The sequence below is a fragment of the Orycteropus afer genome, unplaced genomic scaffold (genome assembly GCF_000298275.1).
Source record: "Orycteropus afer afer isolate SDZICR_OR568_19922 unplaced genomic scaffold, OryAfe1.0 scaffold00024, whole genome shotgun sequence".
Taxonomy (NCBI): domain Eukaryota; kingdom Metazoa; phylum Chordata; class Mammalia; order Tubulidentata; family Orycteropodidae; genus Orycteropus; species Orycteropus afer.
Window position 1 is genome coordinate 12,405,186 of NW_006921611.1, and position 27,993 is coordinate 12,433,178.

The 27,993-nt window shown below is 40.7% G+C and overlaps 1 protein-coding gene across 1 annotated transcript; it reads left to right on the plus strand.

Moving 5' to 3' along the window:
- Positions 1–175: 175 nt before the first annotated feature.
- Positions 176–27,957, plus strand: GPAT4 (glycerol-3-phosphate acyltransferase 4). Its single transcript, XM_007935013.2, has 12 exons — positions 176–358; positions 11,122–11,191; positions 11,386–11,686; positions 12,458–12,532; positions 13,527–13,616; positions 13,790–13,883; positions 14,699–14,814; positions 15,707–15,762; positions 16,544–16,629; positions 20,125–20,253; positions 20,344–20,423; positions 27,849–27,957. Exons 1-12 carry the CDS (start codon positions 194–196, stop codon positions 27,955–27,957), a joined length of 1,371 nt encoding a protein of 456 aa, XP_007933204.1. The 5' UTR covers positions 176–193.
- The last annotated feature ends 36 nt before the right edge of the window (positions 27,958–27,993 follow it).

Below are 27,993 nucleotides of genomic sequence, written 5' to 3' on the forward strand. Positions count from 1 at the left end.
TTTGGGGCTGCCTTCTGCATTCTACTCCCAGCCTTTTTCTTCAGACAGTCAAATGATGTGAACTTTGGAATGGAATTTGTTATACTTTGGGGACTTGCCTCTTTTCCCAGGCGGGTGCTGTTGGAGAGAACCATTTGAAAGCTGTAGTTTGTTTTCAGGGAGGAGGGCACTGGCCTTGCCTGGATCCTCCACCATGTTCTTGTTGCTGCCTTTTGATAGCCTGATTGTCAACCTTCTAGGTATCTCCCTGACTGTCCTCTTCACCCTCCTCCTTGTTTTCATCATTGTCCCAGCCATTTTTGGAGTCTCCTTTGGTATCCGAAAGCTTTACATGAAAACTTTGTTAAAAATCTTTGCGGTAAGTTGTGCTGTTATAAATGATTGCTGGCAAAATGAAATGTTCTTATCTGGCTAAATGTCATTTCTTTACTGGATATGGAGAAAGGTGGGAGAATGGGAAGTAGCATTCTGAGGAAAAAGAGCAACCAAATGTGTACTTAAGAAAGCTTTTAGCAGTCTTTCTTATTGAGCTATGATACTTGTATGCTTGATTTATGTTGAGCAAAGGGACCTATTCCATGGTCCCCTACCTTGCCTGTTTGCTTCAACGAGAGTGGGGCTTAGAATGAAAAAGTAAAACAAAATCATTGCCAGAGTGTGCCTCCTCCTGTATGAGATATTGAAGCACAGATTTGCTGCTGATATATTCTCTCACTGGTAAACATTTATCTTAAATAAGTTCTTAAAGAATTAATGGCAATTCAGACAAATTGGCGTCAGATGAATTTTTTTATTTAATTTAATTTTTATTTATTTATTTATTATTTTCTTAAAGATAGAAGGATGATAAATATCCTAATATATAAGATTTGCCTGATTATACCACAGAACTGGTCATGCTGTAAAGGAAATGGATGAGAAATGAGAATTCCTAGAAGTTAATATTTATATAAAGATTTCATAATTTATTTGCATTGTCTGTTTCTGAAGTAAGATGACATTCAGTAGTCAGCAGATCTTTAGGAATTCTTTTCCATAAATGAGATCATGTGTAATTTGAGAAATGTAGTCATAATAATAAAACTGATACAGTATTATTTGTTTATACAGTAACATGCTTCTCAGAATAATTTCATTCATTTTCCTTTTTTTCCTTATAATTCTGCAGTACACCTAAAAACCAAACTCACTGCCATCAAGTGGATAGTGACTCATAGCAATCCTTATTGGGTTTCCAAGGCAGTAAGTCTTTGTAGAAATAGGTAGCTTAATTTTCCTTCTGCAGAGTAGCTAATGGATTTGAACTGCCAACCTTCTGATTACCAGTCATGTGCCTTATAACTCTTCAGTAGGCAGGGCAAATACTTACATTTTATTAATGAAGAAATAGAGACTCAGAAAGGTCAGATGAGCATATATGAAGTTTAACTTACAGTGGGAAATATTTTTATGCATATTATTGAATCTTGGGTTTTATCTTTTTTGGTATTTAATATTCCTGTAAGAATGTGATTTTGAGCACTATTTATGGTTTCTGGAGTTACCTAATATCTGGCTGCTCAAAAGTTCAGTCTGGAGAGCAGTGGCAACAGCTTCATCTGGGAGTTTGTTAGACATGCTGTCAGGCCCACTCCAGACCTACTGATTTAGAATCTTCAGTTTAACAAGATCCAAGTAATACATACGCACTTTAAAGTTTGAGAAGTGCTAGTCTACTTGGTGTTTGGAGTAGCCTTTACTATTGTATAGTATATATTTTAATTAATACAAAAATGCAATTTTCACTTATGTCAGCCCAAGATAATCTTTAGCAGAGCACAGGATATCTGTGGGCCATATAACTTCCCTGTGGCTTTTTGCCACTAGGAAAAATACACACCAGGATAGAATCAGTAGATGAGTTGATAAACTTTTAGGAGGTAACAGTGAATAATGTCTGGCTTTTATTCAAATTTATAAGTAAATGATTAATTGTAAGTAAATGATTGATTCATTTTTAAAACATAGAAGTAAGAGTTACCACCTAGGGTTCTTTTGTTAAATGTTTTGAATTTGAATCACACTTTGGTGAGACAAAAAGCTTAAAATCCATGTATTTTCCCTGCTCCATTTTGACAATACCCCCAAAAAATTAATGATATAAAGTTCATAGCCAAGTAAATCATTATTATTGTGGCAACATTTTTTAAATGTATATTCTTATGACTTTTAGTGTTGGTTATAATTACACATTTTATTAAATGTATTATATTGTTGGGCCAGTTCATGGAACAGGTAGGTAATCTTGAGCCATCAAAGAGCAATATTGCAGAACACATCTTGAGAATCACTGGTTTAGGCACAGGAACTCAGAAGTGGGGTGGAAGTACATGTATAACCAATTTGTGACTTTGGGGTTTTAGAATTTCAAGAACCAGATTTGCACCTCTTATTTCCCAGATGTGTGCCGGGCACTCAGAGGGTTCAGGATGCCTTGTGGATCCTTTCCTGTTGTACTTCATAGATAATTATAACTTGGCTGTCAGCTAGATTGAAAGGTCTGGTGGCATAGTGTCTAAGGCAGTTGACTGCTAACCAGAAGGCTGGCAGTGCAAACCCACCATCCACTCCTCAGAAGGAAGGTTGGGCAATCTATTTCCGTAGTGATACCGCCTCAGAAACCCAAGGAGGAGTCATTTTGAGTTGAAATTGATTCATTGGCAGTGAGTTTGGTTTTTGGCATCAGCTAGATTAAGGGGTAGGCTAGTAAGGAGTGGTGTAAACCAGCAAAGGCATGGGTGGTTCTGGAAGAGTATTGGTCTTTTCTCAACCTCTGTTATTGCTTAGAGTCGCTATTAATGGATAGTAAAAACCAAATGCTGTTTTTATCAGTGACATATTAGGTATTAGCCAAACTGGTTTCAGGTCTTGGTAAGTATATTATCTGTTTATTGACAAAAATATACCTGTAGTTGTGGTCTTGTGTGTACTTTTTTCTTTTCAGAGGCCTTTTTTAGCCTTATCCTCTTCTTGCCTTTCTAAATTGGAATGAGAATACACACATACACACACATAAGATTTTAGAGCTGAGAGAGAGCTCAAAGATCATCTTAATTTAGTGACTCTCAACCTTGACTATTCATTGGAATCACCTAGGGAAGCATTAAAATACTTATTTTGGGGCTCCAGAATCTCTTTCAGAGATTCTGACTTAACTGGTCTAAGTGGGCCAAAAAACCCATTCACTGTCGTTGAGACGGATCCGACTCATAGCGACCCCTCCTTGGGTTTCTGAGGTGTTATCACCACAGAAGTAGATTGCCCAACCTTCCTTCCAAGGAGTGACTGGTGAGTTTGAACAGCTAGCCTTCTGGTTAGCAGTCAAATGCCTTAGGGACAATGCCACCAGAGCTCCTGGTCTGAGTGGGCATTTATTTTTTTTTATTTAATTGTTAAAAAGTTCCCCAGGTGATTGTGATGCCATCAAAAGGTGGAGTCTGATTCCCTTCTACTTGAATGTGGACCTGCCTTGTTATTAGTTGCTGTCAAGTTGATTTCCAACTCATAGTGACCCCATGTATTCAGAATGTTCATGATTCCCATTTATGCAGAATAGAACTGTTCCGTAGGGTTTTCAAGGCTGTAACCTTTCAGAAACAGATCACCAGGCCTTACTTCCAAGGCACCTCTGGATGAGTTTGACCTTCTAGCCTTTCAGTTAGTAGTCTGGAGCTTAACCATTTGTGCCACCCAAGGACAACAGACCTGCTTAGTGACAAACAAGTAGAATGTGGTAGAAATGATGCTGTGTAACTTGTGATATAAGGTTAGAAAAGGCAATATAACTTCTGTCTTCTGTGTTTTTTTCTCTTGGAATGCTTCCCCCTGGAATCCAGCCACCATATTGTGAGGAAGCTCAGGGCCCATATACAGGTTCCAGCTCATAGCCCCAACTAAGGCTCTGATAGCCAGCTAATGTCAGCTGCTATCAGCTTACTCACACCTGTTTGTAAGCAAGCCTTCAGAGGGCAACAGCCCCCCTGCCTTTAAGCCATCAAATTGACACCAACCCCTGTGCAAAATAAATGGCAGTAGTGTTTTAAGTCACTAAATTAGGTAGTAGTGTGTTATATAGAAATAACCACACAAATAATATAAGAAAATTATATATAATGCATTCATGATCCCATAGCTTGTAACACCTTTAAATATTTTTTTGCATGTTGTCTTTCAGTCTTTGGCAGTATGCATTTCATATTTTACGGTTGCCTTAATGGGATATTTATATAATTTTTTTTTTTAATTTGGCATATTATCAGCCATTTTCACATTTTGCTAGGTAATCTTGCTAAGGATCATTATAACTGGATATTTAATAGGCAGAGCAGTGCATATGCTTGTGTAGTACTTAAACTAGTTTCCAGTAATTATATCATCCTTGTATATAAAGGAACCAAGAGAAAATATTTTTATACCTGCCAAGAGGGGAATATAGAGAGAATACGGCGGGTCAATGCATTGTCTATTCCCTGCCCTCGAAGACTTAACTCACTGTTAATGCTGATTCACTGAAGAGTCTTACGTGTGGAGAGCAGTATGTTTTTTAAAGTCTTTAAGTCAGTCAGCCAGTTCTCTTAAAGTGTGTGCTTTACAGCTTTGTCCTTTATACAGAGGGGATCATTATGTAGAATTCCTAGGTGTAGACTTAAAACTGAGTTAAGAATGATTTCGAGAAGGGGAGGAAAGAATGCCTGGATATAAAAGAGAAAAATAAAAATTAATGACCTGTTACCTTACTTGGTGTGAAAGAGAGACCAAGTAGAGGTCTCTTGGTAGAAACCAAGAGGTTAGAGAGGGTGGTACTGTTGTAATCTGATAGATGTAAAACTCCAGAGTGAAAGTTGTCAGTGGTGAGTAATAACAAACCAGTGTGGAGGAGATGGGAGACTGTAGAAGTGATGGGGTTGTGGTAGATGAGCATGAATTGTTGCATCAGACAGCCCTCATTTTGAATACTGGTGATTCATTTACCAGCTCTGAAACTTTATCCACGTCATCTAACCTTTGAATCTGTTTCCTAATCCATAGAATGGGAATGATAATACCTGCTTCTCGTAGTTATAGTAAAAAAAAAGGTAATGTTAATTATGTATATCCTTCCTCTCCCAGTGAGAAGGATGATTTTGATATAACCTTTTAGTAGGTTAAAGGACTGGCTAAAGGAGATGATAATGTGAATTGTGGCAAGAAGGTGATAGGAAGTATTTGTAGGTTTTATCACTTCAGGTTTGTCTTTTAGTTTGGAGACCTTGGTGAAGAAAAATCTTGGGAGTGGATAAATTAAATTCAGCCTTTGTTGACTCCCTGCTAAGTGTGAGCACTTTATCAAACTGTGTGGGAATGCAAATACGCCCTCTCCTCACTCATTGTCATGGTTAAGTTCCAAAGACCAGGTGGTTATGTAAAAATCATCATTATGTGAAAACGGAAGATAAGTGAGGAGTGGGTATACAAGTAAGTTCTGGCTCCTGGCCTTCAAAGTCATTATCGTCTAATAGGAAAGACAAAAATATGCATATATAACTAAGTCAGAATGTGGTGCTAGTAAAATACATGGTAAAAGTTAATACTGACCACAGGACTTGGGTAGGTACGTGGGTAGCATTTCATGTAAGATTTAGCATTTGAACTGGCTATTAAAAGAGAAGAAGAGAACTTTTCTAGAAGTACAGTGGATAAAGATGAAGTACAGTGCTTGTTTAGGGAACTTATGAAGTTCAGTGGAACAAAAACATTGGGTGCATGAAGGGATGAGGCGGATTGTAAAATGGACCATTTCTTTTGCATTGGGAAGCCATTGAAGGTTTGTGAGCAGGAAGTGACATGATCACCAGACTGGCAGCATGGGTGGATGGTTGGAGGGAGGGAAAAGGGAAGCAATTGAATAGCTGTTACGTGAGTGTAGTCAAGAGAATAAGGAGTAAAGGAAGGTGGTGGCATGAAACGAGGCAGTTGTGAGAGAGAGGACCGTTTCAGGGGAAGAGTGATAGGACTTCATGACAGGTGGGAAGCCTGAAAGTTTGAGTGATTGGAAGGACAGTAATACCAGACCAAGATTGGGGGGGGGGGCACTAGGAGGAGGGCGAGAGGAACAAGTTTGGGTATGGGAAGGAGGTGTACCCTTCTCAGTGTGCTGAGTAGTGAGGGCTTGTGGACTTGCAGGTGAAGATGATCACCAGCAGGTGATTGGAAATGTGAAGTTGGCATTTTTGAGAAGTCAAGAATAGAGGGTTACGTTTGATAGCAGTTAGTTAAGAGATAGGAGCCCTGCTGACACAGTAGCTGAGCTCTCAGCTGCTGACTGATTGTCAGTTTGAACTCACCAGCCATTTTTCTGGAGAACGATGAAGCAGTCTGCTTCTATAAAGATTTACAACCTTGGAAACCCTATGAGGGCAGTTCTGCTCTGTCCTATAGGGTCACTATGAGTCAGAATCAACTCAGTGGTAACAGGCTTAGTTTGGGTTTGTTTTTACTTAGAGGTTACCACTGAAGCAGGGGGAAGAGAAACTTGTTAAAGGATGGAGTGGGAAATTGAAGGTGATAGGTGATATGTGCCTCACTTCTTGAAGGGTCTGGTTCTTTGGGTGTACCTAAAAGCAAAAAAACAAACTCACTGCCATCAAGTCCGTCCCAACTGATAGCTACCCCTCCTTGGGTTTCTGAGACAGTATCTCTACGGAAGTAGATTGCCCAGTCGTCCTTCTGAGGAGTGACTGGTAGGTTTGAACCACCAACCTTCTGGTTAGCAGTCAAATGCCTTAGGCACTATACCACTAGTACCTAGATAATGAAAAAATGCAGTGGAGGTTGACAAAAAGAAGAGGGAAAGGTTTCTACTGAGGTTAGTTTTGCCAAAACTGTTAGACCTTGCTTATGTGATTAGTTCTTAAATTGTAGAATTTAATAGAATGAATACCTGGCAAAAATGCACTATTAACCCATCTGCATTTCTAAGGGCTGAGCCTATCTTTGCACGGCCAAAGGCACCATTCAGTTTAATGTTACCAAAGACTGCAGTATTGTTAGTGTTCTTCAATTGTGTTCTTCTTAGTTGGGGAGAAGCTAAAAAGGAATAATTAATTAAGTAAATGAATAGTCTACTAAGTGGCATCTCAGATCAGGGGAAGGGAGAGGACTCAGGGGAAGAGAGAGGACTTTTGGAGTGAAATTAACTCTGAACCTAAGATTTTCAGTTTTATTTCAAGGTACGTGAAAGCTATATTTCTTGAAGTGACAGTTCAGGGAAGCCTATTGTGTGGTCATCAGACAATGCTAATGTGCATTGGCCCTTTCATTCACTTATCTTCAGCAGGATGAAAGTAACTAAGTTCATGGACTCAGCCATTCCTTCACAGGCTACTTTCCACTAACAACCAGTCTTGCCCTCCTTTCCCCTCCTCTTGTAACTTTGCACATTTCTCTCCTAAACAGTAGAAGCGTTTTCCAATGCCCCTGAAGTTTGAAAAAATAAAACCAGAATTACAAAGCAGAAGTCTGAGGGAATGTTGATTACAGAGCTTTGTTATGGAACTGGGAGATAAGCAAAATCTCATTTAATAAATACCTTCCCATTTAAAACCAAAAATAAAACACCTATCTTGAATTTTGCATATTGACACAGTCCTCATAGATATAAACTATAGTTGTAGAGAGAGCTGAGGTCGTCTGTTACCTGCTCATTGCCTTAGTCTAAGCATCTGAATTGTCAGGACATAATCAGAGCTTTTCTGATTGTGACTATTCTTGCAGTACAAGTACAGAGTCTTGGTCAAAATGTAAAACTAGGTAGACTCTGGTTGAGTGGCTTGGTCTGTATTCTAGGCTTGTAAACTCTCTTGCCCTTATTCACCTCTTCCCTAATGCCAGGAAACCAGATAGATTTCACCTTCCTCCATTTTAGAAGTCTTATTTACATTTTTTTCTTCCCTAGAAGGTCATTCATGCACAGAGCCAAAGAACATCAGTGCTTAAGAGTAGGGTTGCACAGCCAATTGTAATTGCTATCAGTAAGCTATATACATGTAAAAAGTTGAATTGGCAAAAGTTATGTGGTATATTTATGACAACTACCGAATAAAGTAGTTGCTTTTGTCTAGCCAGACTACCTCATGGAATTGAGTTCCTTCGTTTGGAGGTTTAGGGTCATGGTTTCATGGGACATGCCAGTTGGCTTGAAAAACGTGTTTAGTACTTCTGTTCTGCTGCCTAGTGTGTTGCATAGTGCCTGGGGTCTTCAAAGCTTGCAAGCAGCCATCCAAGGCACAGCAATTGTTCCTTATTCAACTGTGACAACAGAGGAAGAAGGGGACTCAGGAATAGGAGGAGCATATGGAATGTTTGGCTAATTGCCTCCATGAACAACTGCCTCCTTTGCCATGAGACTAGAAGAACTGGATGGTGCCTGGCTGCCATTACTGAACATTTTGAATTAAGGTTCCATAGAAGAATCCTGATCAAAAGGGTGAAAATGCAGAACAGAATTTCAAATTCTCATGTACTCTAGACTTTCTGGAGCTATGGAGAGTGAATGAAACCCTGAAACTATTGCCCTGAGATAATCTTTAAACCGTAAACCAAAAATATCCCCTGAAGTCTTAGTAAAACTGAGCAATCTCACTCACTGCTATCGAGTCAGTTCTGACTCATAGTGACTCCCCATTGGGTTTTCAAGGCTGTAAATCCTTACAAAAGCAGACTCCCTCATTTTTTTTTCCATGGAGCAGCTGGTGGGTTCAAACCCTGACCTTTTGGTTCACAGCCAAAGGCCTTAACCACTATACCACCAGAGCTCCTCAAAACTGAGCAATAGTTTGGGTTAACTAGTAAAAAGGTTTACCTTGACCATTATGCTCTTTTAAGAACTGTCTGTATGAGATCAGGGAGCTCTGATGGCACAGTGGTTAAGGCATTTGGCTGCTAACCAAAAGGTTGGCAGTTTAAACCCACCAGCTCCACGGGTGAAAGATGAGGCTTTTGTAAAGATTTGCAGCCTTGGAAAGCCTATGGAGCAGTTCTTCTGCACCCTACAGGGTCCCTGTGAGTTAGAATTGACGAGATGACAGTGGGTATATGGAATCAAATTAACAACAGCAACTTGAGAGAGAGATAGTAAGTAACCTTAGGGAACAGTGAGTTGATGTTAATAAGGGAAGAACTACTCAGAAAAGGAAAGCGAGAATTGTTGTACAACTTGAAGAATGTAATCAGTGTCACTGATTTGTACGTGTAGAAACTGTTAAATTGGTGTATGCTGTGCTATGTGTATTCTCAACAACAGCAACAAAATAAATTTAAAGATAAAAATATCAATGACAAAATATCTGAAATGGAGAAGATCAGCTGTGTGTTTTCTTGCCTTCAGCCTTTCTTTGAATGGGTGACTTCTTTCAAGAATGTAGTGTTTGAAGAGGTGTCCAGATGAGATCAGGCCACTGATTAAACTGCTGCCCTGCTTTGGCTGTGCTAGACCGCGCAGAGCAGTCTGCTAATACTCAAGACTCTTGTCGACAGATCCAAACCACATGCTTCAGGCCTTCTGGATTTTGCTGTGTCATGGAATGATAGGTTTCTTTCCTTCCTTGCTGAATTGTGGAAACAGGCTTTTGAGAAGACAATTGTTTAAATACCCATTCTCCGTCTTTCACTCACCATGGGCATAGCTACCTATTCAGTGTATGCCAATCTAGGGAATGAGTGAACTCATGTTTTCACCTCTCATTATTCGATAGGGGGAGAAACCCAAACTCTGGTACTCTTTTACTACAATTAAAAGGGTTTTAATGAAGGAAGGGAGGCTCTAGAAACCTCTCTTTTCTAGATCTTTACTTCTAGAGTCCATGCATTTTAGTAATCATGAGGACAGCCATAGTGCTTTGTAGTTTCCCAGATTTTGTCACATTCATGATCTCATTTGATCCTCATTGACCTCATGAAGTTTACATGTTAAGGTATTCTCAATTCCATTTTGCTAAAGGTTCAGAGTGGCAAGAGTTGCTTATGGGACATAGCTAGTGAGGGTCAAACTTGGGATTTAAACCTAGAATTTTGTCTCCAAACACAGTGCTCTTTTTCAAACACTGCTAAGCCCAACTACTAATCCCCTCTCAAGGAGCCACTGGATAACACAAATGGTTACGCTCTCACTTATTAGCCACCAGGTTGGAAGTTCAAATTCCCACCCAGAGGTGCCTTAGAAGACAGACCTAGAGATCTGCATCTGAAAGGTCACATCTTTGAAAACCCTGTGGAACAGTTTCACTCTGCACAACTGAGGTTGCCATGAGTCAGAATCAACTGACAGCAACTAACAATGATAAACCCCTCAAGGCCTTTCTCTGTTGAGTTGTGTGGTTCTCCTGTTAAAAAGTTACCTAGAAGGTGAATGGATAGCTCAGGCAAGATATATTATTAATCCTTTTTCTACTGGAAAATGAAAATTGTTGCTTTCTTAGAATAATTTGGGATGTTTGCCTCATTGGGTATTGACGGTTGCTTAAAGGATGCTTGATTTTGCTGTTTGTGAATAGCTCCTTTTTGGAAATAAGGAAAAAATTAAGAAGTTTGTGTACTGTAAGCTAGCGAGTTCCTTATATACCTGGGGTCAGAGATATTAGGAAGTGAGGAAAGTAGGCCTGAGAAACTTATTCAGACTTCATGAGTCTTCAGCTCGTTACCATAGATGACTGTTAACTTTGTCTTAGTTATCAAGGAGGGGGACTTATCTGGGAGGAGAGAGGTTTGAGTCTCTTTTTAGAATATGTGCTGTCTTGACTCAATCTGATCTCAGCTGAGTAGGGCTGAGGCTTTCACAGCCTGGAAATAGACGCTTTTGTGAAACTCTAGTAGCATAGTCCTAAAGCATTTGACTGCTAACCAGAAGGCTGGCGGTTCAAACCCACCTGCCACTCCTCAGAAGGGAGGTTGGGCAATCTACTTCTGTAGTGATACTGCCTCGGAATCCCAGGGAGTGGTTGCTATGAGTCCAGTTTGATTTGACGGCTGTGAATTTGGTTTGGTTTTTTTAATTGAATGAAAAAGGAGCTCATTCTTGCTCTTGTATGTTGCTTTTTTCCCCTCCAGTGGGCTACCTTGAGGATGGAGAGAGGAGCCAAAGAGAAGAACCATCAGCTTTACAAGCCCTATACCAATGGTAAGACTGGATCTTGATTCTTATCCTAAAAAGTCCCTTCCAAATATATTCCTAAATCTCTGAATGCCATACGTAGTCTTCACTATAGAAAATGTAGGGAAATACTTTGAGAGTTTCTAGAAATACTTTGAGTATTTCTAACATACTCTCTTCCAACAGAACATGCTGCCTGACCAGGGTATTTTCTTTTGCAGGAATCATTGCAAAAGATCCCACTTCGCTTGAAGAAGAGATCAAAGAAATTCGTCGAAGTGGGAGTAGTAAGGCTCTGGATAACTCTGCAGAGTTTGAGCTCTCTGACATTTTCTACTTTTGCCGGAAGGGAATGGAGACCATTATGGATGATGAGGTGACAAAGAGATTCTCAGCGGAGGAGTTGGAGTCCTGGAACCTGCTAAGCAGAACCAATTACAACTTCCAGTATATCAGCCTGCGCCTCACTGTTTTATGGGGGTTAGGAGTCCTGATTCGATATTGCTTCCTTCTGCCACTCAGGTGAGGGCAAGGCCTGATGGGGAAAAAAGGCTTGCATTGCTGCTGCCTAGGCCTAACGCATGATCTCGCCACCTCGCTTCCTCTGTTTGCATTCCCATTTTAGAAAGAAAGCCAGTCGGAATCCCACTGCTGCCTCTTGGAAGGGGACCTGGTGATTGTCCTTTAATAGCCACTGGAGTCTGCATATCAGAGAGACAGTTTCATAAAGACAAATTACTTGTCTGGGTGGAATAAACACAGGGACCAGGAACATCATGTACTTTCTGGCCACTCTTCCCTGGACATGGCTAATTCTTTGCTGCCTCTCCAGTACAGAGGCGATATTGATCTCAGTTTTTCTGTACCTAGTGCATTCTGGGTATGTCTTGCCAGATGCTTGTGCCTTCGGGCTCCTCCTCCAGTTGCTTCACACAGAAGCTGTGCATCTGCCAGGGTTGAAAGTCAAAGGGAAGGGTAAGACAGTAGGACAGCAATGGCCCAGGAATGGAACAGCTGACTTTAGGATTTTCCATTATTCTAGCAGTCTGGTGCTGGAGGAGATGGTGTCAGCTGAGAGCTAGATCCAGAGTTTACTGTCAGTTTGGCATGGAAATTATCTCTGGTTTTGAGAGGCCTGCTTTCATTTCATGGTGAAACTTGTCTTGGGTGGGCCTAGGTGATCAGATCTCGGGGCGGGGGGGAGTTGTGATGCCCACTTTCATTGTTACACATTTAATTCTAATACTTGGTACAAGGATCTGTGCTGTCTTGTAACCTGCCTTCTTCTTGCAGGATAGCTCTTGCTTTCACGGGAATTAGCCTTCTGGTGGTGGGCACAACTGTAGTGGGATACTTGCCAAATGGAAGGTGAGTAGACCTCTAGTGTCCATGTCTGAGGGGAGATTGTTCTGGGAATGGTGGTTCAGACACTGAAGGTCAGATGACTTCTTTGGATACAACCAAATCCACAGAACTTAGATGGCTCAAATAACCCAATAGTAACAATGGTGTGTCAGCATTAAATTATTATCGATCTTGATCTGTAGCTATGTTCTTTTTGCCCTCTGACCTTCATGCTCTTCCCATTTTAAAGGCAAAAGGGAGAAACAACAAAAATGGAGAGTTCAGGACTCATCTGTTAGCAGATTTTATAGCATGTTTAGTTTTGAGCATTTTAAGGAGCCTGGTAGCTCTGGTGGCGTAGTGCCTAACATCACTACGTAGTGATGATGTTGTTAGGTGCTGTCAAGTTGGACCCGACTCATAGCGACCTCTCCTTGGGTTTCCGAGGCAGTATCGCTATGGAAATAGATTGCCCTTCCAAGGAAACTTCCTTCCGAGGAGTGGCTGGTGGGTTTGAACCATCAACCTTCTGGTTAGCAGTCAGATGCCTTAGCCACTACACCACCAGAGCTCCCAAAAAGTGATTAGCAATATAGAATTTTTTTTTAAAGAAAAATCTGACCCTTCCAGAAAGTTCTGCGGCTTAGCAAACCTTTCTTCTTCCCAGGCTGGTGAGAAGGTATGACTCTGACCTTTGTCCCACCTCTAGGTATTGACTGAGGAGAAAAAAAGGAATTCAAGAGACATCATGGCTCATCTGTGCTGGAAATTCTAGGGCTATGAATTCTAAACCCACTAACTTAGGTGAATTTAAGGAAGTCTTATCATCATTTGTTTCTTCATGTATAAACATGAAGGTGCTAATATATTTCAGGGTTTTACCATTATACACTGATACTTAGAAAACATTTTGCCATCATAAAGGACTGTAGGCCGTAGTAGTTGAACTGTTGGGCTCAGCAACGTTTACTCTCTTCCTAATGTGAAACAAAACAAAAATATCCATCTGTTATTGCAGATTTAAGGAGTTCTTGAGTAAACATGTTCACCTGATGTGTTACCGGATCTGCGTGCGAGCACTGACAGCCATCATCACCTACCATGACAGGTGAGGCTGCTGTGTACGTAGACACAGGGTGTGGCACAACATCCGGCCCATGTACAAATGGAGATTTTTCTGAGCTTTTACTTGGAGCTGATGAAGTTTGTGAGGGAGGGATGAATTTCAAATGAATTGTGCACTCTAACTTTTGTTGCTTTGTGTATGTTTTTTAAACCTAGAAAAAATAGACCTAGAAACGGTGGCATCTGTGTGGCCAATCATACCTCTCCTATTGATGTAATCATTTTGGCCAGTGATGGCTACTATGCCATGGTAAGATCTCTTTTTGTTGTTTTCTTGTGGCAAAACATTTTATACTAGATTCACTAGGGCGGGGCAGCTTCTGGACCTTTCCCAGAGTGCTTTCTTAAGGTATAAACACATAAACATGCTATCTATACATGATCATAGTGGTTTCTATTACTTTAGGGAACTCCTTGCAATCTTGATTGGAGATACTCCAAGTGGAAGCAGCCCTGGGTCACTGAAGAGTGTGGTAGAAGAATATACTTTGAATCTTTAGCAAAGGGGTAGAATATTAGCAGAAGGTAGATTTGAAGGGACTGGATTCAAGGGCAAGGAGCTCTGGTGGCACACTGGTGCATTCAGCTTCTAACTGAAAGGTTGGTGGTTTGAACCCACCAGCCTCTCCATGGGAGAAAGATGAGGCAGTCTGCTTCTGTAAAATCTTGTATACCCTGTAGGGCAATTTTGCTCTGTACTATATGGTCACTGTGAGTCAGAATGACTTGATAGCAGTGAGTTTGGTTTTGGCTTTTTTGTATTCAAGTACACTTGAGGATCTACACAAGAGGGGCATTTTACATAAGGTATTGCTCAGTTTTATTATTTTGTTGTAGGGTTTTCATGTATGTTTTTAATTATACATTGCTGGTAGCAACTATTCACAGGAGAAATTTAAGACCCAGAGAATAATAGTGAAAAACCTATAGTTAGCAGTATATGTTAGATGGTGAGAGGTTGAGGTGTACTTATCTTGGACCTGGGGTTTCTCCCCTGGGAATGAGGGGGAAGAGGATTTGGGTGAGGATGGCTTCACTAATAATTATTTCTTTGTCTGAGATTAGGTGGGTCAAGTGCATGGAGGGCTCATGGGTGTGATTCAGAGAGCTATGGTGAAAGCCTGTCCTCACATCTGGTTTGAGCGCTCTGAAGTGAAAGATCGCCACCTGGTGGCTAAAAGGTAAATCTGACAAAATACTTTTGTTTCATATGATCAGTTGTATAAAAAGAATACAGAACAGAACATTTTAGGGGTAGTTATTCCTCCACAGTGGAATTACAGGTAAATTTTTTTTTCATTTTGACATTTTTCTTAGTACTTTCTACGCTGAGCCTATACTGTTTTCATCATAAAAACATTTTCTAAAACATGACTACAAAAGTATGGAAGCCTTTTTACTATTTACCAAGTTAATAATGTTTTTTTTTTTTTTTTTTTAACCTTTTGTGTTTCCTTGTCCCTGTGTAATAAGCAAAATAGGAACTTTTAATGCTATTTGAAATCTCCAAATCTATTATCACAATAAAAACAAACCAAGGAAATGTAACAAAGTATTCTCAGTTTTCAAACTTAGAAAACAGGTTAATCTAGTGCATGTAATAGAAAGTGCTTTGCAGTAGACTGAAAAGAATCGAGACTCCAGTGAGACCATCTTTCAAAGGACAGGTGACCCTTCCACCAGTGTTTGTCTGGTGCATCTCTCAGGAAGAGTATTGCTCCAGGTAGACTGTAGGCTCAGCTAGGCAAGGCTGCGGTGCAGTCAGGTAGCAGACATTTATCGAGGGTCAGGATATTTTTTTTTAAGATATTCCCAAGTCTGAGCAGTATCCTTTAGTACTAACTTTTAATACTTTTTTTAAAAAATTGTGTAGATTAAATAGTGATTACCTGATTTTCCCTCTCTTTAGAAGTTTCATCTTTATTAGCCTTTGATTATGGCTTTATAAAAGATTTTTTATCTTTTAGCTTTTATACAACAAGTAAACTTGTCACATCTGAATAGGTTATTTATATATGTATTTTGAAATGGTAAAATACTATTTGACCCTGGTTTTATTTTTCTCTTTTGAAGATTGACTGAGCATGTGCAGGATAAAAGCAAGCTGCCTATCCTCATTTTCCCAGAAGGTAAGGATTGATCAACACAAAGAACTTCTGCAGAGAAGCCAGGCAGGATGGTGCCTGTTAGGTTAGCCTAGCAACCAGATCCCTCAACCCTTGTTAGGGTTACCTGTCTTCAGTGAAGAATGTCAAGTTCCCTTTAGATTAATTGTGGAACTGAAAATTCAGGGAATTTCAGAGCTTGGTCTAAGAATGGAATAGAGTGAACTTAAAAAACAAAAAATTGCCTTTGAGTCATTTCCGACACATGCTGACTCCATGTGTGTCAGAGCAGAACTGTGCTCCGTAGGGTTTTCAGTAGCTGAGTTTTCAGAAGTAGATCACCAAGCCTTTCTTCTGAGGCACCTCTGGGTGGGTTTGAACCATCAACCTTTGGTTAGTAGCCAGTCACTTAATCATCTGTGCCACCTGGGGACTCCAGAGTGAGCTTAATTACTAATTGTGAGAAGAAAAAAAAAAACCTCCCTCTGTTACATACATTCTCAACAGGGTGTTTCAGCTTCCTGTAGAATTCTCATTGAGACTTCCCAAGTCTACTGAGATCTCTGGTCTTTTATTAAGGCTGATGCATGTTAAGCAGGGAACGTGATCCTGTAAAAAGAGAATGGGAAACAATACAGTACTTTGCCTTTCTCTTTTATGTGTTTACTCATAAGTTAGGAAGATGATAGATTTATCCTGTTTGGGTAGTCATTAGAATTAGGATTGTATTTAGTCCTTAAGGAATGCTTAATCTCTGGTGTAAAGCCCCAAAAGAAATAATATTTCACTCTCTCTCGCTTTTTAGGAACCTGTATTAATAATACATCAGTGATGATGTTCAAAAAGGGAAGTTTTGAAATTGGAGCTACAGTTTACCCTGTTGCTATCAAGGTACAAGACATTTGAAGGGTGCATGTTGTCATTATCCCAGCTGCCTTGAAGGGATACAGCAAGAGGAAGTAGGAGCAGCAGCTGGCATCACTGGTCCGTGGGTTGACTTTCTCTAGCAGAGCAGATGGGGGGCTGGCTGATGTGGGCCGAGTGCTAGAGGAGAGTGCTGAATCATTCAGACTCCATCAGAAGGGTCTCCCATCCATACCTCACCAGGAAATGGTAAACCCATCACAAGCTTTTTTTTTCCTCCCCTCTGTATATTACTTCTTCATAAACCTAACTGAGCTATAGCATATTCTACCAGAAAAGGTAGCTTATTGCAGGGAGTAGGAGGTGTGACTAAGCCAAACTAGCTTAGCTTTCAACATTTGGTAGACAAATGAGGATGGATGGGTATAGTTAGGTCCTTATCACTGAAAAAAAACAATGATACCATGTTGGCTTATGGCATCATTTTATATACCAAGAACAGCTCCTCAAAATGAAATGGATCTTAAGAACAAATCTAATCTATCCCCCACCCTTTAGGAACTTGTACCTCTGACTGTTCAGATTCACCCAGAGACACGGATATCAGTTAGCCAGTCAGTTTTGCATTTTGCTTTTTCTCCTCTTTCTCTTGCTTCCTTCACATCTATCAGATTTCATAAATAGATACATACTGTTATTTTAAAAAGAACCCAGGATTTATATTGCCAATACGTTTGCAGTATTAGTTTGAAATCCCAAATCAAGGTAAAATTTGAGTAGATTTGAGTCAGAGTTAGACTTAGAATTTAGTCTTCAAAATTCTGCAAAGGTCTGTTTGCTATCTATAGAGCATTCTGTAGAAATTGTTCTTATGTTATCTTGACTTTGCTGGCACAGCTGGTGCTATTGAGGGAAAGAGGTGTTCCTCCTGTCTAAGCAAACGCTTACCCAGCCTCTCACCTTGGACAAGTTAGATAAAGCATCAGGGCAGGGTGGCAAATGACTATTAGCTGCAGAGGAACTCTGATCGATGGATGGTTTGTTGAGGATGCTGTGTCTAGTAACATAGTCTGTTAGCAGTATTTGCTGTGGGGGGAGGATTGTAGAGTAGCATTTGCACCCCACCCATCCCATCCTACATTATTATAATGGGAGTCAGGTGCTTCATGTGTTTATTAAAAACACAGTACTAGATGGAAGCCCTTATTACACTAGAGCAGTAGTTCTTAAACAGTATCACCTACAGGAGTTATTCAAATGTAGAATGCTGGGCTCCAAGGCCAGAGTTTCTGATTGAGTAAGTCTGAAAAGGGGTCTAGAGTTTGTATTTCTAACATGTTCCTGGGTGGTGCTGATGCTGCTGTTTAGGGGACCACACTTTGGAATGTTCTTGACCATGTTTGGAGCATGAATCCTGGGAAAAGTTGTGACTCCTCCCAAGAAAAATGCATGCACATCTTACATATAGTAGTATTTGGCTCACAGATTTAGTAAATCCTATCTGTGGTTAAGGAGCCCTGGTAGCTCAGTGCTTAAGTGCTTATCTGCTAACTGAAAGGTGGGTAGTTCGAACCTACCAGCTGTTCCACAGAAGAAAGATGAAGCAGTCTGCTTCTGTAATGATTACAGTCTTTGGGGACCATGGTCACAGGGGACATACAGCTCAATTGGCACAACATAGTGTACAAAAACATTGTTCTACATCTTACTTCGACTAGGGTCTTTAAAGCTTGCAAGTGACCATCTAAGATGCAATTATCATGTCCTTGTCTGGAGCATAGAAGAGTGAAGAAAATCAAAGAACACATGGACATAAACAGTCCAAAGGACTAATGGACCGTGAGGACCTCAGCCTGTATGACCTTGAGACCAGAAGAACTAGATGATGCCTGACTACTACTGCCAGCCACTCGGAAAGGGATCAAAATTGGAGATCCTGGATTGTTGTTGTTGTTGTTGTTAAGTGCCATCGAGTTGTTTCCGACTCATAGCGACCCCATGCACAGCAGAACGAAACACTGCCCTATCCCGTGCTAGCCCCACAATCCTTGCTATACTTGAGCTCATCATTGCAGCCACTGTATCAATCCATCTCGTTGAAGGCCTCCCCCTCTTTCGTCAACCCTCCACCCTACCAAGCATGACATCCTTCTCCAGGGAATGGTCCCTTCTGACAACATGACCAAAATAGGTGAGACGAAGTCTGGCCATTCTTGCTTCCAAGGAGCATTCTGGCTGCACTTCCTCCAGGACAGATCTGTTAGTTCTTTTAGCAGTCCATGGTACTTTCAGCATTCTTCGCCAGCACCACAACTCAAAAGCATCAACTCTTCTTCAGTCTTCCTTATTCATTGTCCAGCTCTCACATGCATACGAGGTGATTGGAAATATCACGGCTTGTGTCAGGCACACCTTAGTCCTCAATGAGATATCCTTGCTCCTCAGCACTTGAAACAGTTCCTTCAAAGTTGACTTTCCCAGCGCTACACGTCATCTAATGTCCTGACTGCTGCTTCCGTTGGCATCAATTGTAGAACCAAGCAACGTGAATTCTTTGACAACCTCAATCTTCTCTCCATTTATTGTGATGCTGCTCATTGGTCCAGTTGTGAGGATTTTTGTTTTCTTTGTATTGAGAACTGATTTTGTTGCTTCTTGTACATTTTCTTTCTCTACTGTCTCTCCTACCCTTGCTTATGTACTGCTTGAATTATTTTGATTAGTGAGAAAGAGATACAGAGCTGTGCCCAAATTTCCACAAAATGCTATTTAAGAACTCTCCATGAGCGTAGTTGGCAAATGAAAATGATAAACCTGCACTTGGGTAGGAAATGCAGAGCACATGTGGTTGATACCTCACAACACTATGAGTATATGTCCATTTGTTAATGAATACCGGTGACTAGAAGGAGAGCCGCCTTGTTAGAAGTAGAGAATTGTAACTATAGAAGTTTATCGCAAGCTTTCCAGTTGTTTACTCCTTGGTGTGGAGCAGCAGAAATGATATGAAAAGTTGTTGGTTGTATAAGGAAATCCCCTTGTTTGGGTGAGGTACATATTGAAGTGTTTGTAAGAGAAATGACATGCCAAGATGGGCTTTACAAGAGGGGAGGGGCTCAGTGAAGCGACTATAGTAAACTGTGGACAGTTGTTAGAATCTGAGGACTGTATGTGAGTGCATTATCCTATTCTATTTTCGAATATGGTTGAAAACTTCAATGATAACGCATGTAAGATATGAAATTAATTAAAGAGGGAGACCTTGGTTTGCTTGAAGAAAACTGTTAGGAGAGCCCTCCCGCATGATGTCCAGCAGAAGCTTAGGTCCATCAAGGAGAGGTTAACTGGAGGTCAAAACTGCCTAGTGAGTAGAGTTACTTTAGAAGTGTTCCTCTAGGGAATCTGGCACCATTAGAATCTGTTACTGATACTTCCCAGTTGACCGACTCAGAAAAGTTACTGGTGACACCCATGCATTGTTAGAACTACCGACTTCTTATTTAGCTTTCCATTGTTTTCTAGTATGACCCTCAGTTCGGTGATGCCTTCTGGAACAGCAGCAAATATGGGATGGTGACATACCTGCTGAGAATGATGACCAGCTGGGCCATTGTCTGCAGTGTTTGGTACTTGCCACCCATGACCAGGGAGGTAGGTGCCCCCAGCAGTGCAGGGGTCTTCACTTACTCTAACATGATTGAGAGCCTTGATTGAATGGTCTCATTCATACTTTTCTTACAGACAGATGAAGATGCTGTCCAGTTTGCAAATAGAGTGAAATCTGCCATTGCCAGGCAAGGAGGACTCGTGGACCTGCTATGGTAAGTTTAGGCCACACTTTATCAGCTAAGTCTAAGAGAACATGAATTTCTGAAGCAGATGCTGACTCATTGACACCATTTACAAAAAAATCTTCCTTTTCCTGGTATGGAGAGTTGAAGTCACCAGCCTCGGAGAGTGAGCAGTTTGATGCATTTCTCCTCATTCCAACTTAGAACTCCCTGTGCACTTAACCTGTTCTGGAGGAATAAGGACTTGCACTGAAACAGTCAATTCTGTGTACCTTTTTGGGGTTTGTACTGTTCTACTGTTATTGTTAGGTGCCATTGAGTTGGCTCTGACTCATAGCCACCCTGTGTATAACAGAACGAAACACTGCCCAGTCCTGTGCCATCCTCACAGTTGTTGCTTTGCTTGAGCCCATTGTTGTAGCCACTGTGTTAATCATCTGATTGAGAGGCTTCCTCTTTTTTGTTGATCCTATACTTTCCCAAGTGTGATACCCTTCTCCAGGGACTAGCCTCTTCTGATAACATGTCCAAAGTATGTGAGACATAGTCTCACCATCCCTGCTTCTAAGGAGCATCCTGGCTGTATTTTGTCCAAGACAGATTTGTTCATTCTTTTGATAATTCATGATACATTGAATATTCTTCACCAATACCATAATTCAAAGTCATCAATTCTTTGGTCTTCCTTATTCATTGTCTAGCTTTCACATTCATACGAGGTGATTGAAAATACCACAGCTTGGATCAAGTACACCTTAGTCCTCAAAGTGACATCTTTAATTTTTAACACTTAAAAGAGGTCTTTTGCAGCAGATTTGCCCAATGCAAGTTCATACATGTTAGGCGATGTTTCACAGATTCATAATTGTTCTTTAATGTTGTGTACTATTCCTTTGTGTTTGTGTACTATAGTTTGTCAATCAATTCCTCTGTTGATGGGCATTTAGGTTGTTTCTGTCTTTTTGCTATCATGAATAATACTCTGATGAACATAGGTGTGCACATGTCAGTTTGTGTCATTTCTCTAGGGTATATACTTAGTGGAATTTCTATTTCCAGCTTTTTAAGGTAGTACAAAACCATTTTGCACAGTGCTTGCACTATTTTACAGAACCACCAGCAGTGTATAAAGGTTCTAGACTCAGCACACCCTAGTCAGCATTTGTTTTCTGTTTTTTTAAACTTTACTGTTAGTGTTGGGGTGAGATGATAATGCATTGTTGTTTTGATTTGCATCTCTCTAATGCTAATGATCACAAGCATTTCTTCATGTGTTTATTAGCTTCCTAAATGTCGTCTTTGGTGAAGTGTCTGTTCATGTGGTTGGCCCATTTTTTAATTGAAATGTTTATCTTTTTGTTGTTAATGTGTTGAAGTTTTCTATAAATCTTAGAGATTAACTCCTTATCCAATATGTCATTACCAAAATTTTTTCCCAGTCTGTGAGTTCTCTTACTCTTTTGGAGAAATCTTTTGATGTGCATAAGTGTGTCATTTTCAGGAGGTCCCAGTCATCTATTTTGTCTTTTGGTGTTTGTGTGGTTTTATTTATGTTTGATAAATAATTCGATATATTAGGACATTATATAATGATTAAAATATCACTTGAACAAGAAGACATAACCATAATAAATATCTACACACCCAGTGAAAGAGCTCCAAAATATGTAAATCATACTAACAGAATTGAAAAGAGAAATAGACAACTCCAATAATAGGAGAGTTTAATATACCGCTTTCAATAAAGGACAGAACAACTAGGAAGTAACTTAGCAAAGTCAAAGAACTAAATGATACAATCAACCCATTTTACCTTATTGACAAATTCTTAAAGACACAGTTAGGAATGGATCTCATTCGTAGCCTGGGGGTTGCCTGTATCTCAGTAGTTATTCCATCAATTTCTGGAGCCTTGTTTTTCACCTTGCCTTCAGTCCATCTTGGACTTCTTCCATACCATTGGTTCTTGATCATATGCTGCCTCCAGAAATGGTGAGTACAGACCAGTTCTTTTGGGGACAGTGACTCTGTATTCGTTCCATCTTCTTTTGATGCTTCCTGCATTATTCAGTTTTTTGCTTGTAGAATACTTCAAAATTATAAGTCAAGGCTGAATTTCTCCTTCAGTTCTTTCATCTTGAGAAGTGCTGAGCATTTTCTTCCCTTTTGGTTTTCTAACTCCAGGTCTTTGCATGTTTCATTATAGTACTTTGCTTTGACTTCGTGAGCCAGCCTTTGAAATCTTCTGTTCAACTCTTTTTACTTCATCATTTCTTCCATTTGCTTTAGCTACTCTGCATTTAAGAGCAAGTTTTAGAGTTTTCTGACATCCATTTTGATCTTTTCTTTTTTTTTTTTCTTTTTCTTTGCTTTCTTTAAAGAGCCTTGGCAGCATAGTGCCTAAGGCATTTGACTGCTAACCAGAAAGTTGGCAGTTCAAACCCACCAGCCACTCCATGGAAGGAAGACTGGGCAGTCTACTTCCATGAAGATTTACTGCCTCAGAAACTCAAAAGAGGGTCGCTATGAGTCAGAATCGACTCAGTGGCAGTGAGTTTAGTTTGGTTTGCTTTGCTTTCTTTATGTGTGATATCCTCAGTGTCATCACACAACTCGTCTGGTCTTCAGTCATTAGTGTTCAGTGTGTCAAATCTGTTGTTGAGATAGTCTCTAAATTCAGGTGGTATATACTTATAGTCATTCTTTGGCTCTCGTTGTTGTTGTTAATGTGCTGTCGAGTCAGACCCGACTCATAGTGACCCCTCCTTGGGTTTCCGAGGCAGTATCACTACAGAAGTAGATTGCCCAACCTTCCTTCCTCATAGACTGGTTTTAATTTTCTTCAGCTTCAGCTTGAATTTACGTATGAGCAGTTGATGACTCATTCTACAGCTGGCCCTGGTCTTGTTCTGGCTGGTAGTATTGAGCTTCTTGATCATCTCTTTGCTCAGATGTAGTCTTTTTGATTCTTCTGCATTCCAGCTAGTGAGGTCCAGTGTATAGTTGTCATTGATGTTGTTAAAAGGCAGTATTTACAATGAACAGGTGGTGGTTCTTGCAAAATCCTGTCATCCAATCTCTGACATTGTTTCTGTCACTAAGGCATATTTTCAAACTACCAGTTTTTATTCTTTGTTTCCAACTTTTATATTCTAATCACCAGTAATTTTCAGTGTATCTTGATGATATGTTTGATCAGTTTCAGCTTGCAGAAGTTGGTAAAAATCTTTTAATTTCTTCTTCTTTGGCATTTAGTATTTGGTGCTTAAATTTGAGTAATAATCATATTAACTGGTCTTCCTTGTTGGCATATGGTATTGTCCTGTCATTGATAGCATTGTACTTCAGGTTACATCTTGAAATTTCCATTTTGATGATGAATGTGACATATCTTAAATTTGTCATTCTCAGTATAGTAGACCATACAATCGTCTGATTCAAAATGGCAAACACCAGTCCATTTCAACTCACTGATGCCTTGAATATCAGTCTTCAAGTGTTCCATTTTTGACAGTTTCCAATTTTCCTAGATTCATACTTCATACATTTCATGTTCTAATTTCATTTTGAGTCATGCCCCATCAGCAAATGAAGGTCCCAAAAGCTTTATTCCAGCCACAGCATTAAAGCTGGCTGTAGTTTGAGGAGGAGCTCTGGTGGCTTAGTGGATAAAAAGCACTCAGCTGCTAACCAAAAGGGCTGCAGTTTAAACCCACCAGCTATTCCAAGGGAGAAAGATGTGGCAGTTTGTTTCCATAAAGATGATAGCCTTGGAAACCCTCTGGGGCAGTTCTCTGTCATAAAGAGTTTGCTATGAGTCGGAATCAACTCAGTGGCAATAGGTGGGGTACTTTGAAGAGGTAGTTCTTTCCCAGTTATATTTTGAATACCTTCCAATCTGAAGGGCTCATCTTCTGGTAATATATCAGACTGTTCCCAGTGCTATTCATAACATTTTCACTGGCTTGGTGTTTTTTTGTTTTGTTTTGTTTTTTTGTTTTAAGTAAATTGCCAAGTCATTTTTCCTAATCTGTCTCAATCTGGAAGTTCCGCTGAAACCTATCCAGCATGAATGACCCTGCTGGTATTTGAAATACCAGTGGCATAGCTTCAAGCATCACAGCAACATGCAAGCCACCAGTTTGAAAAACTGGCAGATGATTTGCGCCGAAGCAGTCAATTCTGTGTACCTTTTTGGGGTTTGTCTAAATCTGTGAGGGCACCCAAACTATCCTGGTCTCTTCAGGTAGGGGTGACCTGATGCTTGATCTGGAAGCCTCTTAGGAGTACTAGACTTTCTCTGATCTCAGTGTATTGGGCAAAACTGGACCATCCTTAGGAAGACAGGAGTTTCATTTATTGCATTTAGCTTGTTACCTAGTAGAGCAGAGGTTGGCAGACTTGTTGTAAAGAAACAGATAGTAAATATTTCAGGCATTTTTGGCCAAATGGTCTCTGTTGCATTCCTTAACTCTGTCTTGGTAGGGTGATGCAGCCACACACAGTTGTAGTCAAATAAAACTTCATTTACAAAAACAGAAGATAGACTAGATTTGGCTGGTGGGCCATAATACCCCTATTGTAGAGTATGAGACTCTACTCCTCGAAAGGAAGTTTGGGCAATCTACTTACGTAGTGATACCACCTCAGAAACTCAAGAAGGGGTCGCTATGAGTTGAGGCCAACTCAACGGCAAATAACAACAACAAGAGTATGAGATAGTTATACTCCAAAGAACAGGAGATTGTGATAACAGGGTTAGTTCAGAGTGTTAGTTCAGGGAAACACTCTAGACCTGTTGGCACAATGATAAGTGTTCAGATATTAATGAAAAGTTGGTGGTTTGGACACATTGGCGAGAGAGACCTGGTAGTCTGCTTCTGTAACGATTACAGCCTAGGAAACCTTATAGGGAAGTTCTAGTCTGTCACATGGGTTCATCATGAGTCAAAATCAACTTGATGGCACCTAAACAGCACAAGTGCAGGGGTCAGCTCTGGAGAGCATTTGACTTAAGTACGTGTTACGGGAAAAGAAAATACAAAGATCCAAATTTTAAACTGAACTGTAGATTCTCAGATTAGCACTTTTAAAAAATGCTAACATTTGTTGTGGGAGCTCTGGTAGCATAGTGGCTAAGACACTTGCCTGCTAACCAGACGGCTGGCGGTTCAAACCCGCCAGCCACTCCTTGGAAGGAAGGTTGGGCAATCCTACTTCTGTAGTGATACTGCCTCGGAAACCCAAGGAGGGGTCGCTATGAGTTGGGGCCGACTCGACGGCACATAACAACAACAACAACATTTGTTGTACACCTACTATGTGCCAGGCACATCAGCCAGTGCTGCTGTTCTGTCTAATAGTCTTATCTCATCCTCACAGTAATCCCATGAAGTTCAACTTTTACAAGGTCACAAAATAAGCACTGGAGCTAGATTTTAACCCAGGTTTGTTAGTACTTCTAGTACTAAAATAGTTCATGTTCCCTATCACGGAGGCCTAACAAAGACAAATACGGTGACTTTTAAAAGCAGAAAGACTAAAGGGGTGGACTTAGATTTTCATTAGTCATTAAAGGTGATAATAATTCTTGAGTTGAGTAGATGTGAGCAGGATCGGTGGGAATGGGACTATGAAGAAACAAATCTAACTCTAGAGGATTTGTTCGGGCACATTGCAGGGAGGTGCCAAGGCCAGGTGGTCGGGACTTTGTGAGTTAGTTGAGGAGTTTAACATACCTTGGGTGACTCAGATGGTTGAGTGCTTGGCTACTAGCCGAAAGGTGGCAGTTCGAACCCACCTACAGTCACCTCGGAAAACAGGCCTGGTGATCTGCTTCTGAAAGGTCATGGCCTTGAAAACCCTATGGAGCACAGTTCTGCTCTGACACATGTCTGTTGGTTATACTGTGGTGGCTTGTGTGTTGCTGTGAGGCTAGGGGCTACACCACTAGTATTTCAAATACCAGCAGGGCCACCCACAGTGCACAGGTTTCAGAGGAACTTCTGGAGGAAGACAGACTGGGAAGAAACACTGGGCCATCCACTTATGAAAAAACTGAACACTGAAAACCTTATGAATAGCAGTGAAGCACTGATACATTACTGACAAATACAGGGTTGCCTTAAGTCTGAGTCACTCAATGGCAGCTAACAAAGTAACTTAATCCTCTAAGCATGGAATAAGGGAGAGCATGCATTTGCCTTTTGTTAGCTGTTTGCATGAATTTGGAGCATCCCTGAGTGTGAATTTTACTCGTTACTCATTGAGACTCAAGGTGTCTCATATTTTTTAAAACCTGGCACCCCCTCTGTTTTCGTTACCTCTGTGCCACTCTAACAAGAATATAACACAAATGGTTTACTTGAACAAACAGGAGTTTGTTCTCTTATAGTTTAGAGGCTTTAAGTCCAAGTTGAAAGTGCCAGGCTCTAAGGGCTGGGTGAAAGCCCCTCAACCTTGGGCTTCAGCTCTTCCTCTTGCTCCCAGCTCACTGGAGCTGGAGGCTTTTCTTCACTCAGACAGCTGCTGGCGTGGAGGCTGACAAGCCTAAGGTTGACAAGTAAAAAGGCACAGTTCTGATGTTCCCAAACCACACAGCAGGCCATTAATTCAAATCCATTGAAAGTCCCAAGGTCAGCAGAGATGGCAGGCTGCTGAACAAAGACATGGCTACATGCAGGGTTCAAGTGTGCCATAAGCTAGAGACTGTTCCCCAAGGCTTCTCCATATATACATCAAGCAGACCATATCCCTAAGGAAGCTACTCGGCTGCTCCCAGTAGATTCCACCATGGAGTTGATTACAAGTCTCATCATGGGGAATACTACATCCAGCTGCCCAGCCACTCAACCAAGCCCAGCCAAGTTTACACACAAACTTAACTACCATACCCTCTATAATGCCAGAATATCTCTTTATCCTTTGTGAGAATGAATGTGACAGTAAAAAGAATACGAAACTACGCAATTGTTGTTATGTGCCGTCAAGTTGGACCCGATTATAGTGACCCCTCCTTTGGTTTATGAGGCGGTATCACTACGGAAGTAGATTGCCCCATCTTCCTTCTGAGGAGTGGCTAGTGGGTTTGAACCACCAGCCTTCTGGTTAGTAGTCAAGTGCCTTAGGCACTACACTACCAGAGCTCCCAAACTACTCAGTAGGTTAAATCAATTATAAAAATCCCTTGAATATGAATAGTGATTTTTCTTTTTTAATTTTATTTATGAATAGTGAATTATGACCCCAGGGCAAGAGTGAAAATCTTGAGGTAGAAAGGGTGGATCCCTGGAATCTAGGGCTGGTGCAGAGGTTTTCCTACTGAGGGAGCCATGGAGTGCTTTTGTCTCTGGCAGGTTTGTCTTAGTTTGTGAGTAGCACATAGCATCATCTACCTATGAGACAAGGGTAGGTAGGAAGCCTTTTTGCTCTGACGTAGAGCCTTTTTCTCATCAGGGATGGTGGTCTGAAGAGAGAAAAGGTGAAGGATACATTCAAAGAGGAGCAGCAGAAGCTGTACAGCAAGATGATCGCTGGGAACCACGAGGACAGGAGCCGTTCCTGAGTCCTTGCCTTGCGCTGGCTGGTGCCCCCACACGCA

What these genes read in the sequence shown, in the direction of transcription:
- GPAT4 (XM_007935013.2), top strand. Translation starts at nt 194, where the DNA reads ATGTTCTTGTTGCTGCCTTTTGATAGCCTGATTGTCAACCTTCTAGGT. An exon ending in TTTACCCTGTTGCTATCAAG is followed by an intron (nt 16,630 to 20,124) that starts GTACAAGACATT and finishes ATTGTTTTCTAG; the next exon opens with TATGACCCTCAGTTCGGTGA. An exon ending in GGACTCGTGGACCTGCTATG is followed by an intron (nt 20,424 to 27,848) that starts GTAAGTTTAGGC and finishes TTTTCTCATCAG; the next exon opens with GGATGGTGGTCTGAAGAGAG.